This window comes from Penicillium daleae (assembly GCF_028827525.1).
Source record: "Penicillium daleae strain IBT 16125 chromosome Unknown utg000003l_segment0_segment0, whole genome shotgun sequence".
NCBI lineage: Eukaryota > Fungi > Ascomycota > Eurotiomycetes > Eurotiales > Aspergillaceae > Penicillium > Penicillium daleae.
Genome location: NW_026623151.1, coordinates 84,732 through 103,256, shown reverse-complemented (window position 1 = coordinate 103,256; position 18,525 = coordinate 84,732). Strand labels below are relative to the sequence as shown.

The following is an 18,525-nucleotide window of genomic DNA, read 5'->3' as shown; positions in this document are numbered from 1 at the left end:
TTCCTTACCTGACCAACAGGCCTTCTACCCTGCAAGTAGATATATCTTAACACAGACACAATCGAAGCATGCATGGCATAGAACCTTTCCGTTCCTCCCCCTCTCTTCTCTTTTCTTTTCTTTTCTTTTCCTTTCTTTTCTTTTCTTCTATTCATCAAAATATTCGTTATTTTTATAAGTAATGCTAATAAACCCAATTTCTGCATTAACCCCTCTTTACTGCACGCAAAAGCTTAACAATTGCTTCATTACCATTTCCAGCTGCAATACCTCGTGGAGTCCGTCCCTGCCAATCTTTTGCATGTGCATTCACGCCCTCTGTTTTAAGCAACAGCTTGACAATTGCTTCATTCCCATTTCTAGCTGCATGAAATAGCGGTGTCCAACCATATGCATTTTCTGCGTCTGCGTCCACACCCTCTGTTGCAAGCAACAGCTTGACAACTTCTTCATGCCCATTTCCAGCCGCATAAGATAGTGGTGTCCGTCCGTTTCTATCTTTCGCGTCTGCGTCCACACCCTCTGCTGCAAGCAACAGCTTGGCAATTCCTTTATGCCCATGTGCAGCGGCCCAAAATAGTGGTGTCTGTCCGTTGCCATCTTTCGCGTCTGCATATACACCCTCTGCTGCAAGCAACAGCTTGACAACTGCTTCATGGCCATTTCTAGCCGCAAATGATAATGGGGTCTTCTGATCCCTTATATCTTTTGCGTCTGCGTACACGCCCTCTGCAGCAAGCAACAGCTTAACAACTGCTTCATGGCCATTTCCAGCCGCATAAGATAGTGGTGTCCGTCCGTTTCTATCTTTCACATCTGCATGCACGCCCTCTGTTTCAAGCAACAGCTTGACAGCTGCTTCATACCCATTTCCAGAGGCAAATGATAATGGTGTCCGACCCCTATCATCGCTTGAGTTTATATCAACCCCCTCTACTGTAAGCAATAGCTTAACAACTGCTTCATAGCCATTTCCAGCGGCTAAAGATAGCGGTGTCCGACCTTCTTTAGTATTGCTTGCCCTGATGCTGAATCTCTTCGTTTGGATTTTACATCCTTCTTGAAGAAGCATTCGAGCTGTCGCTTCTTGGCCTGTTGATGCAGCCCAAAGCAGTGCTGAGCTTCCAGAATATCGTATGTTGTATTGATAGAGCAATGGATTTATGAGATGGTATAGGAGACGGCTTGTTTGAGCAAAAGCGTTGATATCTCTCTCAAATCCCAGGTGCTCCGCCACAAGTCGTAGCAATTCGTTGGCCAAATTAAGCAACGTCATGATTGTAACATCTGGGCATTGGGTGAAGATATGTCGGAGCAAGCTGAGACAGTATAGGCTAGTAATCCTAGTAGGCGAATGAGATAGAGGATAGGACCAAGCGGAACCAATCTTGGATGCAAAGGTTGATTAATTGAAGAAAGAACGAATGTCATGGGGCAGATTGAAATACCCCCGAGATAGCTCGGATGCACGGTGTGACGACAATCGTAATGCCAAGGATACAAAATTACTATACAAAACGCAAAGGAAAGCAGGTCACTCAGTATAACCCCTGTCTAGGAGGTAAGTTACCTCTCTGTCTCGACAAGATATAATTGCAGAATTGTGACTTGTTTGATACAGAGACTGGAAAAGACAGAGATCTAGATGCCCGTATGTCTTCAACCTTTAAAACTAGGGCGTATTGGAGAAGAACTGGACACGTATGCTGTATTGGAAGGTTGTTGGATAACGACCTATATAAATCAGATATCCCCTTGCCCGGCAGCGCTAGTCGTGATTAGCGGTAATTTTTAATTAAGTAGTTTTATTGGTCAGATGGCTTCGATCTTCCTATCCAGCAAGATCAACCAGCAAGAGGGCTCCACCAAGGTGTAGTTAATACAGGGAGATTGGCCACAGGATTAATTCATGTAAAAATCGCTATATTTAAATTAATTGATGCGTCTTGGTTGAGATATCCTGCTTCAATATTTTGTAATGGGGGTGGGTGACGGACTCACCCGTGGACTTCGTTAAGCAGTAACTAAGTGATCACTGAGCGATCACTGATTAACAAATCGTCAAGCGATCGCTGAGCATCTATGATTGGTCACTGAGAAATCACATGACTGCACTGACCAGATCACTAAGCGTGAGCCCGAGCCTAATCGCCCTTATAAAAGCGGGGGCACCCAGCTCAGCGTGGTCCAAAAAAGTTCAACGTGGCCCAAAAGATTCTGACTAATTTTGGGCCACGCCGAGGTGCCGGATCTCACCGGGGCCCAAACCCCTATATTATATAATTTTTTTTAATGCAAAAAAATTTTTAAACACCTTTATTTACCCTTTTTCAAGGTTATTACAAGGTTTCGAAATCTATAAGATGTTAGCGTCTTGGTTCTCACCACCACTATTCGAGGATACTAATCCCGAGGTTATCTCTATGCAATCTACTGCTAGTGCTGCATTAGAGATTAATCGAATTCTTTATGATCTTCCCTCTGTAAGTAGTCCTTTTACATATACTATATGCGAGACTTATGTTTCAAATCAGCGACAAAGATCAGACTCTGAAACTTCAGTGTACCAAGATTGCATCAATACATATGAATCATCTGATTTCGATCCTTATAAGAATAATAAGGAAAATATTAGCTCCTTAGGTTCTAACGCTCTAACGCAACTAAGCTAAACAGGTATAGAAACAGACGGGACTAAAGTGAGCGGTAGCTCTAGAGATACTATAGTTGCCTACGAAGTCTAGGAGCACCTTATTCTTCTAGAGTATCCTAACACGGCTGATAATAGTATTTTATATATCATTCACGCCTCGAAAAATCCATTTGAAAACAGAGAAGACACTGCTTCAAACATTAACTAAGTTACTTTATAACTTATGCTATCGGTAAGTTTAAAATATTTCTAGTATATCTCTAACATATCCCTAGTATATATAACATAACTAATAATCCCAGGTTTAATTCTCCACTAAACACACGGGATCGGCAAAGAAGATCTATACAAAACTTCTCTAAAAAGACTCTAAAGACAAAGAATCAAGATTATAGCATCGATCCTTTAAATATATAGGGATTTAACATTAGCACTAAGCCTATCCTGGTATTATCAACCCTTTAGAAAGATATAACCGTATTAAACTAACACTTTTCCGTGAACTTTAGTCTCTTGCTACAAAGCCTGTATATTATACTATTGCCTAGGAAATCCAGGAGCGAACTAGAGAGTAAGATATATCCTCCCTAGCTTTAACCTCTATTAAGCTTACGCTAAACGTAGATTTTACTTCAGGTTTCTCTATATATATCTAGCTATCTTATAGTAGTATATATATATATCGATCCTATCTACTCTATACTAATCTCTATACTCTACTGCTATCTGCACTATAGTATAAGATTACGGGGGAGTATAAGATATAGGGCAAGATGCCTAAGCCGTTAGGCTATATATCAAGCTGGATTCATAAGGCCTATACTAAGGCCAGAACGATGTTCTGAATCTCTATAAGCTTTATGCTATTATATCATCATTATCTAATCGGATAATCAGGCATAAACAGACGCATCATAGTCATACGATCTATATCATCATTAAGATTGAATTTCATCGTACAATCAAGCAACTGTAAGTCAAACGGCTACTGCATGAGATCACTATGCATCTAGATCTATCTGTATGATATTATTATATGCATCTAGATCTATCTGTATGAGATCACTATATATCTAGAATATATCTAGATCTATCTAGATTGATCATATGCAGAAAATAAGTTTGATAAGTTTGCATAAAATATTGATTATATATATGCCCTGTTTTCTCTACAAAAATTAAGTAAATTATCAATCACACACATAAGCAAGATTCAATACAATCAACCAAGCTTCAGTCCTACCTCACTTTTTTCTTACCTTTATAATCCTAAGCCGAATTGAACTTATCCTTCCTATTCAATCAAGAGGAAGAAAGATCAATCGATCTTATTTAATCATCTTTAATTATCTTCCTCTTTACCAACCTGCGTAGCATCGCTTGCTCACAGTAAAAAGGAAGAAGTTTGAATAAGATAGATCGATCTTTCTTCCTTGGATTGAATAGGAAGGATAAAATCAATTCGGCTTAGAATCATGAGATAAGAGAAAAGTAAGGTAGGACTGAAGCTTGGTTGATTGTATTGAATCTTCGTTCTGTGTGTGTTATGAACATAATTTTGGTAGAGAAAGCAGGATATATTTATAATCAATCTTTTATGCAAACTTATCAAACTTGTTTCTTGCATGTGATCGATCTAGATAGATCCTAGACAGATCTAGATGTATAGTGATCTTATGCTACTTTATGCAGTAGCCGTTTGATTGGTGGTTGCTTAATTGTACGATGTAATTGATCGTAGTGATGATGTAGATCGTATAACTATTGTATGCGTCTTCTTATGCCTGATTATCCGATTGGATAGTAATAACCATGGTATAGCATAAAGCTTATAGAGATTCAACCATGATATGGCCATAGAATAGTTCTTGTATAGGCCTTATGAATCTGGCTTGATATAGTGCCTAACGGCTTAGGCATCTTGCCCTAACTATATCTCACATTAAGACAGGATAAGGATTATGTATACAATTAGCAGAAACACAGAATCGGATCAGCTTGTTTAGTATAAATCGGTGTAAATTCTTAAACGCTTATAAAAGTCAAAATAAAACCTTTATATAGTAATAGGTGTTATGATATTTTGCACCATGAGGCTATTCCTATGTTGAGGCCTGAGGCTTCAGGCCTCCAAGGATCACCAACCATGATATATTGGTTCGGTGATCTATCATCACCCTTTCCCCGCTGTTCCCACGGAGGATAGTCATCCGCTTCCCTGCATGTCTACCCCTCCTTCGAAAGAGGGGCTTACTGTATATAAGGCCCAGCAGTAAACGGGGCAAAGGGGCCCCCTAAGAAACAGTCTCTGTTACAATTTGACTTAGTGCTTTGCTCTCCTACCTAGTTGACAGGCTTTCTACCCTGCAAGTAGACCATATCTTTACAATAGGGCTATAGGCATAGACCATGATTCTAACAATAGGGTACAAGGCTGAAAGCAAAATACTCAAAAATACAGGCGCATTCTGCATAAAATATGAATATCATGGGACTTAACACGTTTGTTATGTTTGTGAAACAGCCCCGCGGGTCTAAACTTCGTGACCAAGAACCGCCCCTCAGCGGGGCGGGGCGGGGCGGTACGCGGGTCTTGCGGTTCCATCTCGAGGCCTACTTACGAATATAACAAAACATGCTCCATAACACTCCCGTGATCACAATAAGGTTAGGGCGACTAACCTTAGAGACTCGACGGATTACTATATAATTATATCGTACTTATAGGCTATCTACTACGTAGCCGAATTTATATTATAAATAGAACTCCTAGGATAGTTCCGATACGTCGAAATCAAACTAGAACTAACAGACAACGAAAATAACAAGCTAGGAAGTCTAGCAGGTATAGGTAGTAAGACGATAGGTAGAAGGAACGCTAAACCTACGGCTAACCGAGAGATCGTAGACGAATATATCTACTACGCTAACACGTCGGTTAGCGACGAACGATACTAATCGAGAACGAAGTAGGAGGATATAGATACCGAAAAAGAGGGAAGGCAGAGATAGAGATACAGAGGAGGCAGCAGGCCACTCTAAGGGTGAATCGAGGGATATATCGTGGGATTAAGGGCATTGCGGGCGTTTTGATACTGTTTTCGGGCTGATTTTATATAGCAAGACGCCGTTTTCCTATGTATTTTATTTCATGCGCGGGTCTAGCGTTCGGAATACTCTTGCTTCCGCCGGAGGAAGCGCCTGCATAGCCATTACGCCACTAGTTAGGCTGCATCAGGTTAATAGAGTGTTGATTGATTGATTGATTGATTGATTGGACGCTCTGCCCGGTCCGGAACGTCATCACCTCCAGCTAATGAACGCTACGGGGATTTCAGTAATTCCAACGCTGCCTCAGCAGCCGAGCATGGGGGATTGAATGCACCCATTGACGGGCTGGAGAGTCTTGTTCCGAAGGGAGAAGCAAGCAAAGTGGGGCTTGATCCGGAGGGAAATGGTCTGCAGGAGCTTGTAAGCGATTCCATCCCAACTTCCATCTGACATTGCTCTCTATAGCAAATTATCGTTGGGAAAACGATGCTAAAGGAAATATTAAACCCCAGGTTTCACTAGTAAGCAACGAAATACAATTGGCCACAACTTCGACGACGAACGATGTCGGAACCATCGTGAGGGATCTATCGCATCATATCCGGAGGCTCGAGAGCCTCTTGCAAGAGTCAGGGGCCGACAAAGCCAAGAACAATGAGACGAGCAGGAATGCAGACGCCCAAGGAAGTCTGCAAACCGGAAACCCCGGTGGCGATACGATAGTAAAGCGCCCAAATGGCAGGGTTACAATAAGAAGAGAAAGAATTGTCGGCTACTAGGACTGCGAGGTATTGCAGATAGTCTAAACGACTCTAGGCTTAGGGACGTAACCGCCTCCCGCCCTTCTAACCCTAAGTTCTGCTAGACGAAGCCCGGAGATATCTAGTAATGATATCTAGACTAAGCTTACGGGTTATAAGGTAAGGGCACCTAGTACACGTACTCAATATTGCAGTTCAGAAGTATTATTCAACTTTCGTTAGATGTATAACCCGCCGAAAACAAATGGCTTGGAGCTGTACCCCTTCACGGTGTCTTGTACTCTCGCCCCGACAAAGTAGCTTTCAAATCGATCGACCTGGGCATTTGAATCCACATGAGAGAATCGACCTCTTGCAGTCGACGGCGGGATCCTTTTCCGAATATAACGTAATTCATCACTCCAGAAGTGTAGGCTGTCGGATTCGACTTCGTCTTGGACGGATAGTGATCTCTTGCCAGATCGTGTGAGATGGATTAAATGACGAAAACAGTCTAAGGTCACTGGGTTTTTCTCGGGCGGAAATTGCAGAAACCGGAAAAAGAGCTATTCAATAATGGCCGGTAAGTTGTATCTTCGGGCAACGGGTTTAATTTTGCTGGACGATGATGCAAAAACTGAAAACACTGCAGCCGGACCTGCCTCGGGCCCGATCCAGGGCTGTCTCCTATTGGACAACGCATCGCTTGGCGGGCAATCCGGGCCCGAAGCAAAATCCGGCTTCGCGATTGGCTGGTGTACATCACTCATAGGGCTGTTCAACAAGTATATAACTAAACCAGCTTGTTCCGAAGGGTCAAGTCTTGCTTCTTCAAGCTCTCCCAGTCACATGATTTTCAACACAAAGATCAGTGAGATGAGCAAAATGAGCGAAAAACATTCAACGGCATCCGAGCCGTTCACGACCGTTCTGGAGGACAAGAGTGACCTTGAAGCGGGCCCCAAAACGATCGTCACCCCCGAGCCTCCCATCGACGCCCAAAACGACAAAGATCCAAATCTCGTCACCTGGAACGGATCCGATGACCCAGAAAACCCCAAGAATTGGCCGAGAGGTCTTAAGTGGAAGAATACCTGGACGGTTTCTCTTTTTGTCTTCATCTCGCCCGTGTCGTCATCGATGATTGCCCCTGCCATGGATGATCTCGCCAAGTCGCTGGGGATGCACAAAGAAATTGAGACATACCTGCCCTTGAGTATCTTCATTCTCGCCTACACCATCGGCCCCATTTTCTTCGGTCCCGCGTCTGAGCTGTACGGTCGAGTACGTTTACTTCAGTTCAGCAACGTGTGGTATCTGGCCTGGAATCTGGGGTGCGGTTTCGCGAGGACGAAAGCTCAGCTTTTTGCTTTTCGTTTCCTTGCAGGTATTGGTGGTAGTGCGCCACTAGCTATTGGAGGAGGAGCCATCAGGTAAGAGAATGATAAGCCAGCATTTACACTCCGCAGAAGCTGACCTCACTGGCAGCGATATGTGGTCTGCGGAAGAACGTGGTAAAGCCATGGGTGTTTATACTCTTGGGCCACTCCTGGGACCCGTCATCGGACCGATCGCTGGCGGGTTTATTGCCGAGTATTCAACCTGGCGCTGGGTATTCTGGTCCGCCTCCGCTGCTGCTGTCGCAGTGCAGATAGTTGGGTTCTTCTGGTTGAAAGAATGCCACCCGGGCACGCTTCTACGAAGGCGACGCGACGTCCTTGCCAAAGAAACAGGCAATGGGAACCTTCACACCGCGAAGAAAGTTGAGACCCTGGCTTACAAGCTTCTTCATGCATTTGAGCGGCCGGTGCGGATGTTCACGACACAGCCTATTGTCTTCTGTATGGCTATCTATATGGCCTACCTCTTCGGCGTCACGTATCTGGTGTTTGCGACCTTCCCAGAAATCTGGACCGTGGTCTACCACGAGAGCCCCGGAATTGGGGGTCTCAACTATCTCTCAATCGCTATTGGATCCTTCATCGGGCTCTTCTTTAACCTCAAGCTCGTGGACCGTATCTACAGAATTCTTAAAGCCCGGAACAATGATGTCGGCAAGCCCGAGTTCCGAATGCCGTCCTTGGCTGTGGGGTCGGTGATCAGCACCATCGGGCTCTTCTGGTACGGCTGGAGCATTGGGAACACCCACTGGATCATGCCAAACATCGGTGCGCTGATCTACACCATGGGCACGATCTCCTGCCTGCAGGGCATGCAAACGTACATTGTCGACAGCTACCAAACCTACGCGGCCAGCGCCATAGCTGCCTGTGCTGTGCTTCGGAGTTTGTGCGGCTTCGGATTCCCGCTCTTTGCCCCCTATATGTACAACACCCTGGGTTATGGGTGGGGCACCAGCGTGCTGGCCTTCATCACCATAATTTTCGGATGGGGGTCGCCATTTATTTTCTGGCAATTCGGTCCCCGGCTGCGTGCCATGTCTGAATATGCCTCTGGCTAAATGGGCAGGATTTGGCACGCGAGGAGGGCTGAGTGAGAGACCGCAGCGGTCGCGAGGTGGGATTGATTTCCGCCTGGATTGAATTCGCCAGACGGAAGTTGTCATTGGGCGGATGGAAGGACGGGCGGACGATGGTACGGGTATTTGTATTATTATCCAGTTGCCATAGAGAAATTGCCCCTATCGGATACGAGACTGTCATGATTTAATTTGTTGATGACCCGTCCTATGAATTATTCTCTCTCATTCAGATAGGAACAGCCCATAGAACCGAACATTCGTAGAACTCCGGTTCCATGCGAGCACGCACATGTATTTCTTGTGGTATACCTATCTATACCTCTGACTTTGACCCTAGCTACATTGGGCTTCTGCGCGGCAGGGCACGATGGATATTGCACAAGCGAGTAAGTCCCGAGTCCTAAAGTGGATGGAAGTTTGCTACAGTATCCAGATGGGATGGATGCTCTTTTTGGATTATTTAACATACGTCTAGCCCGAAAATTTTCTGTGCGGTTGCTCACCTAAATCATAATCAAGCTAGAGCTGGCCAGGATAGATGTGACAACGAATCCAACCATGGAAGGAATTGGTGTATCCACACGCCCCTGCCTCAATTTACATCAAAGTCAGGAATTAACTAAGGTAAATGATCAAGATACTATTAGCAGGTCAGCACATAATAAAATTCTTCTGGAGCCGTCACTTTGAGAGCCTATAACACCCCTTGCCAGCTTCACCATTACCACCATATCGCGCATGGGGAAGAATATATTCCAGTTTATGACATCTCTTGCAATGACACAATTCATCGGTGTAGTCGACTTTGGGGCAAATTACGTGGAATAGTACAATGAGCAATAGAATGAGCAGTAGAGTAACCTTAGTAGTGGAATGACTGTAGATGGCTGTGCTAGCAGAATTGATGGCAGAAAGGAAGCTAGCACCCCGATGCGTGGTTGACCGAAAAAATCAGGCAGACTTCGGCAGGTAGAAGGGGGCCCCGTCTGAGGGAGGTTTGCTCTCTCAATTCGCTCAAACTAATTCGAATCAAGGACATTCACCACAAGACCAACTGCCTGTCAGGTTGAGGCCCCTGCACGATGTGAACGGCTCTGTGACCAGTCGCTACCAAAGCTGAAAAACCGGTGGACCGCATTTTATGACCCGGATTCTGTTGGCGCGTTAAAACCCGTAGTCCAGAGCCGTTCCACATCCAGGTTCCGATCCAACGCGGGCAGGAATCCTCGATCAGGGCAGGTCATCGCCGTGCTAACGGAGGGTATGAAACTCCCCGGAAAACGGGGCGGCATGACCGTCCCCGAAATAGGACGGGCCATATATGGTGAGGTACCTGGGGAAATCATCGAGAATGCAATCGTGCCGTTCCTGTCGCAGGTCTTATGGAAACTGGCCGAGGACCGCAAAGTCGGCTTTGAGCCAGGCGAGACGAATAAACGGCGGTGGTTTGAATTGGTAGCACAGTAATAGAGATTGATCGGTGTAAATAATGGTTTCACAATGCACGTTTTTTTCCCATGACGAAGCCCATGGTGAGTAAAAAGGATTGTACGATTGAATGAACATGGCACTATTACCGTCTCGAAATTTTGCTACCTCTAGCCTCTATAATTCAGGACTATCTCATTCCATCTGCTGCTTGAGCGCCGCCTTGACCCGCCGCTTCTCTGCAATCTCCCGCCACTCTGCCATGGGTCGGTGCAGCACGTAAAATCGTGATCGCGACCGGCGTACGGCTTCCGGACACCGTCGCGCAGCCCCTTGGTAGTACACAGCAACTGCGCGATCCACGGCAGCCTCTTTGACCATCGCTGCCGCCAGCTCGGTGCTATCCACCAGTGTATGGTTGCTGCCCTCGCCACCGAAGATCGGCATCGCATGCCACGAGTCCCCGATGAACACCACGCCTGCCTGCGCAGCTTGCAATGCATCCGCCGTCGGCATGAACACGCATCGACTGATCCAGTGGAACACTGAGTGCTGTCGGATGGTCTCCGGGTTGATGTACCGTGCCCATGGCTCCGCGAGCTGCCGCGACGACAATTCGTCCAGGAGCGCCTGGGGTGGCTCTCGCGTCTGGTCTTCCAGCTTTTTATCATTGAACAATCGGTCATTTTCGCCGCACGCTGGTCGGGAATACGACCAGTCGAGGTGCACCCGCGTCTTCGTGATATTGCAGACCGTAATCAGCGTATTGAACCCGTCGCCCACGCCGGCAAGAATATTAGCATTGCCGATGACAGGACGCATGTACCGGTCGTACTCGTCGCGCGACACCTCGAACTCGCCATGGTAGACCACCACGGGCACCACTTCCGGGACGATATGTGGCAGAACTTGCGAACGCACTGCGTTGGGCAGATGGTCAGTTAATACGTGTCAGTCGATATGCGACCGAACATGCAGACGGTTTCAGCCTTGCGTACCCGTTGAATGCACACCGTCAGCAGCAACCACCGCCGAGCCTTCATATGCAGCTCCATTCTCGAAGACTGCCCGCACGTTGCCCATTGACCCCGAGATGCTCTTGAGTCGATGTCCATAACGCACATCCAGCTGGTCGTCCCCGCAGTCGGCAATCCAGGCCCGCAATGCATTGCGATTCGCTCATGCATGGAAATGGCAAAACCCTGGCTGCGTTCCGGCGGAGAGGCCTCGAAGACGATGTTTGCAATATCATTATTTGTCAATAGTCGCCCAAGGGCAAGGCCCGACAGACCCGCACCGATGATGAGGACAGGGCGTGAATCGTCCGTCTTGTGCATAGGGTCGGGGAGGGAAGGTAGCGGCACGGTGAGATGCTGAGTGATAATAGGGCTCAAAGATCGTGATCTTTTTTCCATTAGTTACAGACGCGTAATCTTAAAGTTTGCGCTCGCTGTTGTCGCATGCTGCCTAAGTCCCGGCCGAACCGTCCAAACCCCCGCAAAATCCGAGGGCCGCGAGGGCCGCCCGCTGAGAGCAAAGCCCGTGAAGGACTCCTTGCTCTCAGCCCAGACTGGTTCCTCCACACATTTGGTCCCAGAATAGCCAATCGGAAGACGAGTCAAGATTGAAGGCGCTGTTCATATTCGGGTCGGTCCTGTTCATGTCGTCGAAAAGCTCGTTGAAAGAAAAGGCCCCATCCGTAGCTTGGTCGGCAGAAAACACGCTGTCATCCCGCTGGTCGATACCTTTGGGTTCGCGTTGAGCGCGCAGCGCGGTAATGAAAGCTGGCTCGGGAGATGAATTACGAGGCGAATTTACTAGCCAGGCCTTCAAAGTGACCTTAGCAATCGTAACGTACAGGGTTCTTCGGCCCTGGACCAGTGCTTCGTGATTCGCGTAGACCTCTGCAACCCTTTTCCAGGCAGCATCGAGCCCTGATGGCGAGTAAAATCCAACCTTCGCAATGCTTCTCAGAATACAGAGGAGGGAATCCCACAAGAAAAACGCTTGCATCTGCCACCGAAACTTTTGCGTGGCGGGATTGCTAAAGATGGCACTGCTGGTGTCGAGTACCTTTTCGGCAAGGGTGCAGACGTGTCTCCGCTGTGCGTCGGTGATGGTTTCTTGCATGAGCAGCGGCATCCGCGCACGTAACCGGACGGCACTGATGGCCGATCGCATAATGCCGGTGGTCAGAAAGTGTAAGGGGTTCATGATGTCACAGTACCGCAAAAACTTCGTCTCGATGAGGTCTTCCACCTCGTCGATCAGCCGCTCAATATCCTCGGGATCCCGGAACTGGATTGTACCCCCGTTTTCCTTCAGCTTGACCCCTGTTCGAGTGTAGAAATTTGACAGCTCCATCCGGGACAAGCAAAAGATCATCTCCGATGCGCCTCGTTGGTCATGAGGCGGCTCGGTCATGCCAGGGAAGATCTGGTCATCGTTAATGTTTAACGGTTGCTTAGTATCCCAGCTGTCGGGTGAGACGGATATACCCGTGCCGGATGTCTGACCCGCGTAGCCGTCCAGGGGTAGCAGTTGCCAAAAGAGCCGCCGGCGCATCTGGACCTCAAATGGGGGCAATCCGAGGCTTTCGTCGTTCCGGTGTAGTCCTATGCGTTGGGCCAGGCGAATTGCAATCCCAGTCAAAATCCAGAAGGTATGAGAATCGATCTGAGTGCGCAAGGCGATAAGAAAGAGTGTGTAAGCCTGTAAAACCGGCATCGCGGTCGTCTTGAGCCAAGACACATTTACTAATGCCTGGGTGACTGCGGTCCGGTATTTGGACATCAAGTGGGTCCTCGAATTATCGAGTTCGCGTGAACACTCGTCGCCGGACATTGAGAATACGGCGAAATAATAGATGACAAACAGCACGCATTCATCGTTCTTCGAGGCGGTCGCTGGGTGCTTGGAGACGGTGTCGACCATCTTGGCGACCGTCGGAACATGAAGAACCTTGCAAAGAGGCTCGACGTTCTCCACGTAGGTATGCCAGAGCTTGGCCGCATGCTCATAGCTAGGGTGAAGGTCGGTGAGGCTTATCGTGCTTCTGAGAATTGCGTCCGAGATCGAATGCGCGGCGAGGGCACCGAGAAGACCGGTCGGAGTGGCTTTGTCGGGTCCAGGCTCGTCTTCGTGATAGTTTTCTTGCTCGGACTCGGACAACTCACATAGGTCACCTTCGCCAGCGTCGAGGAGCAGAACATTGTCAATGTAGCGAGAATTGCCAGTGATGGAAAGAAGTTTACCCGCCGTGGCGTCAGCCTGCGAATTCGCTGACCCTGGAGTCGGAGCCTGTATGCTGTTTGCTGAGGCCTCCAAGTCTCTGCCGCTGGTGATCGAGGCAGCGGCTGTCGGAAGGAGATTGTGGTCGTGCAAGATGCGCTCGTAACGTGCCAGCCGTTCATGTACGTCTTCCTCGCCCCGGCTACGTTTCCTCTTGCGCCGTGGCGGCCGTGGCTGATAGACACACTCGAGCTTGGTCTTGATGCAGCTGGCACACTTGGGCACCGCGCGGTTGCACTTGATCTTCTTGTGCACACAGGCTTGGCAGTTGAAGCGGACTGGGGTCAACGGGTCGGTTTCGGAGGAGCCATTGTGTGCGTCAAGGCGGAGGGTCCTTGCGGGGGCGGAAGCAAGTGGGACAAGATGGGGGACAGCCTTGGTGTCCCTTGTATCCTCCATTTATGGGGAACCGATGTTTCCGCTCTCTCATGTGTTTATCACTGTCGTTTCCTTTCGTAGTCTGTGTTTGTGTCGCACGACTTGGGGAGGCACTTCCCTGCCATTCCTTCGCATTAACTGATGTTCCGCCCACGAGACTACCCCGCGAGTCATTGAAAAAGAACCCTGGTCAGTTGGGCAGTGGCCCAGTTTCCGCCGAGACACAACTCGACCAAATTTCATGTACTTGAGATTGTCTTCGTAGCTGATTGCCCTAAACCGAAGGTATTTTATCCTCCTGGATAGGTACGTATTAAAATAATGTCAAATTCTTCTGTCAGAACCAGCTAAAAGCGTATGAACTAGTATGCATGGTGGTGAATGAGAACTCTTTATCGTCACGACTGCGCCATCCTTTCAAATACTCTGGATCAATCGTCACCCAGCGTTTTAATTGCTCTTAGTGCTCCATTTTATACTAAAAGTAAGATGCTATCGATCTCCTATTAGCTTGACCGGTCACTAGGGTGGGAAGAAGGGGAGATTTGAGATGAAACCAACCCATAATATAGACATTCGTTCGAATCACGATAAGCGCTTGACTCCACCACAGCACCTGCCCGAGCACCCGAGCCAGCAAATAGTGCAAGAGCACTCCTCGTTTGCACACGTGCTCTCTCGTGCTTGTAATCGTGCCAATCGTCCCCGAAAAGGCCGCGCAGAAGGTAATCGATGTCCTTTACTACGATCATAAAGCGCTCTCGTGGCTTCGTGGGTAGTTAATATTTGTCTGTCAGATCCTGCCTAATGTACTTCAACTTGTTAGAAAAAATAATGCCGAGGAGACCTAGGTAGACTTAAGTTTAGAACACCATCCTTAACGTGCTTTGGCAGAGATCGATAAGTCTCTCGCTCCCATCTCGAAGTAAAGTTAATGAGATTCTAACACGCAGACTTCTACGATGGTAGGTTTTGTGACGAATCTAGACTCTGGTAAGCCTGAGAGATCAGGCCATGAAGATGCGAGGAAGAGAGGTGATATAAAAACCCCTAGCTAGTGTAGTGGGGGAACTGATGACGGGTGCTTGGTAGCCCGGTTTCTTCAGCGGAACTTGCTTTGTTGATTTGATCGCGTCGTTCTCTTGTTTGATTTGTTTACATCGTTTGATTGGTTTGACTTCTGCGAATAGCTTCATATAAGATGGGAAGAAGAACCCTTAGGAGGATACGCTTTTGACATAGAGATTGCTTCGGAATCCTCCACCATATGTTTCTTTGCGTTCTCCGGTTGATTTAGTCATACTGTGTTGATGATAATACTTCATGAAAATTAGTGATAGAATATTTCTATTGCGCTGGGAATTTCCGTTCTAGGTGGCGCACCCACTAGCCGGAGGAGGTAACTTGGAAGGTACTAATATCCCGAAATGTAATTCTCATTCAACTCGCGATGGCAGGGTATCAAAAATATGACTAGGCACAAAAGAAGTGCTCCAAAAGTCTCTTTTGTCCAACAAGGGCACATGCAACTGGATATTAAATTTTTTAGGTAAGAACATTATGTTGGAAGGGCTTTTGAGCTTTGAGTAACTCAAGTTTTCTCACTTCGTTCGAAACTGTGAAATGATCTGAATTCTTGTCAAAATTGTCACAATTCTGACCGACTCACTGCCTATGCAGGGCTTCCAATTGGGCAGCCCGAAACATCTCTCCCAAGGCACCATCTGTCCGCAGGTAAGTGCGATTCCCTTTGGTGAACCAAAAGCTAATTGCAAAAACTAGCATCGCCCCAAAGACGACAATAGCCCAGTTCATTGTGACAATTGTAGGGGACGGGGAGCCAGGGAACAAGAAAAATACCGTAGTAACGCAACAGTATATGAGTCCAACCCAGTTGATAATTGGGCGGAAGCGTCCAAGAGAAAATGAATGAAGGGGAATATCAGACATTCCAAAAATGACAATGGCGAATATCGGCAGCGCGTATGATATAGTCAAAGCGATTGTGGAGACGCTGACCACTGCTTCCACGGCCGCATCTGTGAAGAAGTACAGCAGGCCCACCAAAGAAATGATAGCACCTTGAGCCCAGAGAGCCCGTGCCGGAACCTTCCAGTAAGAATCGACATGCGTCAGGTAGTTACTGAATGGGAGGCCACCATCGCGTGCAAAACCCCACGTCAATCGAGACGCAGTTGTCATAATGCTAATACCTTGACCCAGCATGTTGCATATGTTGATCAGATCTGGACTGGAAGTAAGTAAACCCCAACACCTCTATTCCGCTTCAAAAATCCATGCTGATATGGCCGTTTGTTAGTTATGGGCTATTCGGCAGATTCCCTGCCCCATATCGGACAAGTCCCCGGGAAGCCAGGGCAATTCTTCATTGCGGGGTTCACCGGCCACGGAATGCCGCAGGCATGGCTTTCCGGTAAGGGTATAGCGGCTATGGTTGCGGAGGGGATCCCATTTGCTAAATCTGGGATCCCAAGGATCTTTGAGACTACTCAGGCTCGTCTTGAAAAAAACAGGAATGACATACTAGAGATGATGGGAGAGGTTACTAAGCCGAGTGCACGCTTGTAACGGCACACCGTGGAATTGGCATTTGTCGCATTCTTCTCGTGGCAGCGAATGAACTGTCATAGTTTCCGTTATGTGCAATAAAATGAATTACCAAAACATCAAAGACTTTAAATTATGCTGTCCAAAGTCAATATTCGTGATTGTTACAGTAGTTTGGGGAAATGTGCATCCCTATCTATTCCCTTTGCGAAGGCTGTCCCAAGGTGATATTTCCCACCATGGATATTTACCACGTGTGGAGATCTAATTGAATTCCAATCCCACTGTGCCTAATCCTAGGAGATGTTGATTCTCGGAGGAGCAGGGGATAGCTCGTTGATGGTGTAAATAGTTCGTTGGTAGAGAGATTGCCATACCCATGCGCCGCGGACGTACACGAATACCGCACGCCATAAAAGTTCAATTCCATTTTTTCCACTTTGTATGTGTTATATTAGTAGTTCAGCAAAATTCCTATTATCTATTAATTAATTTAGGCATGGTTGTGGCGGTTGGTGGTAATAGAAAGTTGATAGACTAGGCAGATTTTGACGTTGGAAAGTTTTTGACGTTGGAACTTGGACCACCCTCACCCGCAAGCAGGGTGGTCAAAGTCACCGATACAGGGGATTTCGAAAACAGATTACCCCAGAGACACACACGCTTTCTTTCTCAGCGCGCCCCTTCCTCTCACTTCGTTCGTTTTAGGGCATGATGTTCCCGCTTTGGGTGGGCGGTAGGCACGGATAATATGTTGTCACATGAAATCACATAATGATATACCCCTAAAATTACTGGAAATACGGTTACTGTACATTCTCGTCAACATCGATGCCTGTGATCACCCACATGCTCCGCCCCGCTTTGGGGCTGTTACACCGCTCTGTGAGACTAAAGACCAGCTATTAGCTAGCAGCCACTTAATATAATTAATCGACGGTTGAATCGCTTATATTCCCTGCCCTAACGTGTTGGTGCCGGAGGCTTGTATTGAAACTATTCTAACGCTTCCCCAGTCCAAGGCATTGCCGTTGTAGGCTTCAACATCCAGCTTTCCGAGTCTGTTTACTCCACCCCTCTCTTTTGCTCCGTTTTTGACCACCTCGATGACATTTCCTCCCCAGGGACCTCTACTGAGACGGGGACCTTGGACTTCTCTGGTCTTGTTGCCCACCTCAACGAGTATGCCATTTACCAGTATTCGGGTTCTCTCACAACTCCACCCTGTACTGAGGGCGTGGCCTGGTATGTCAGTGCTGAACCCTTGGCTCTTGACGTCCGGAGCTACAACAGGATCAAGAGGGTGCTCAAGTTCAACTCCCGCTATACCCAGAATGCCCTGGGTCGGGATAACTTGCTTGAGATTGCAGCCGCGATGTTGAATTAGGGGGTTGCAGTGGAGAGATGGTATCAAACACTCTTGATAAAGAGCGATAATACCACATGTTCTGTATTGGGCGGTATTTATAAGACTTTAGGATGGTACATAATCAGAACGTAAACAGATCTTGCCGTGAACATATTGAAGGATACGCATATAAGGGGAAATAGATGAATAAAAATGAGTGGGGGGAGTATTATAAAGCACTGAATGATACATTCCCTGGACATGAATCACGCATTACCTCAATGGCTTATTCCGTCCTTATCCAATTATCTCGGTAATTGGACTGTCTGTATTCCCACTTCTGGATGACGGGTTGATAGACCAACTACCGGATGATTCCCTCATTCGCGGTTAGCCATGGAGTCAACTATACTACGCAGATGGCTTCTTCAAGGATGCTTCTCCGAAATATGACAGGCGAATTATTGAAAACCTATCGGCTGATACCTTGAGAAGGTATCTGTGCTTCTGGTTAGGTGTGCGCATCGCAACTGCAAGTAAGAGGATGTTTCAAGTTTGTTTACCTCCCACGAACAGCAGCGCTGAT

The 18,525-nt window shown here is 47.3% G+C and overlaps 7 protein-coding genes across 7 annotated transcripts; 3 read left to right on the top strand and 4 right to left on the bottom strand.

The window, feature by feature from the left end:
- Positions 1 to 205: 205 nt before the first annotated feature.
- On the bottom strand, positions 206 to 1,072 carry N7458_003684 (ankyrin repeat domain-containing protein; the record flags this gene model as incomplete). The annotated part of the gene is made up of 1 exon (XM_056907067.1): positions 206 to 1,072. One exon carries the CDS (start codon positions 1,070 to 1,072, stop codon positions 206 to 208), a length of 867 nt encoding a protein of 288 aa, XP_056768474.1.
- Positions 1,073 to 7,293: 6,221 nt separating this feature from the next.
- N7458_003683 (MFS transporter) lies at positions 7,294 to 8,905 on the top strand (the record flags this gene model as incomplete). The annotated part of the gene is made up of 2 exons (XM_056907066.1): positions 7,294 to 7,877; positions 7,933 to 8,905. The coding sequence occupies 2 exons, from the start codon at positions 7,294 to 7,296 to the stop codon at positions 8,903 to 8,905; spliced, it is 1,557 nt and encodes a 518-aa protein (XP_056768473.1).
- A 759-nt stretch (positions 8,906 to 9,664) lies between these two features.
- On the top strand, positions 9,665 to 10,393 carry N7458_003682 (Metallo-hydrolase/oxidoreductase; the record flags this gene model as incomplete). The annotated part of the gene is made up of 2 exons (XM_056907065.1): positions 9,665 to 9,753; positions 9,961 to 10,393. The coding sequence occupies exon 2, from the start codon at positions 10,190 to 10,192 to the stop codon at positions 10,391 to 10,393; it is 204 nt and encodes a 67-aa protein (XP_056768472.1). The 5' UTR covers positions 9,665 to 9,753; positions 9,961 to 10,189.
- A 156-nt stretch (positions 10,394 to 10,549) lies between these two features.
- Positions 10,550 to 11,691, bottom strand: nscC (FAD-dependent monooxygenase nscC; the record flags this gene model as incomplete). The annotated part of the gene is made up of 2 exons (XM_056907064.1): positions 10,550 to 11,274; positions 11,442 to 11,691. The coding sequence occupies 2 exons, from the start codon at positions 11,689 to 11,691 to the stop codon at positions 10,550 to 10,552; spliced, it is 975 nt and encodes a 324-aa protein (XP_056768471.1).
- A 223-nt stretch (positions 11,692 to 11,914) lies between these two features.
- On the bottom strand, positions 11,915 to 14,044 carry N7458_003680 (putative C6 transcription factor; the record flags this gene model as incomplete). Its single annotated transcript, XM_056907063.1, has 1 exon — positions 11,915 to 14,044. The coding sequence occupies one exon, from the start codon at positions 14,042 to 14,044 to the stop codon at positions 11,915 to 11,917; it is 2,130 nt and encodes a 709-aa protein (XP_056768470.1).
- A 1,644-nt stretch (positions 14,045 to 15,688) lies between these two features.
- Positions 15,689 to 16,249, bottom strand: N7458_003679 (uncharacterized protein; the record flags this gene model as incomplete). Its single annotated transcript, XM_056907062.1, has 1 exon — positions 15,689 to 16,249. One exon carries the CDS (start codon positions 16,247 to 16,249, stop codon positions 15,689 to 15,691), a length of 561 nt encoding a protein of 186 aa, XP_056768469.1.
- Positions 16,250 to 17,352: 1,103 nt separating this feature from the next.
- On the top strand, positions 17,353 to 17,978 carry N7458_003678 (uncharacterized protein; the record flags this gene model as incomplete). Its single annotated transcript, XM_056907061.1, has 2 exons — positions 17,353 to 17,476; positions 17,608 to 17,978. 2 exons carry the CDS (start codon positions 17,353 to 17,355, stop codon positions 17,976 to 17,978), a joined length of 495 nt encoding a protein of 164 aa, XP_056768468.1.
- Positions 17,979 to 18,525: the final 547 nt, after the last annotated feature.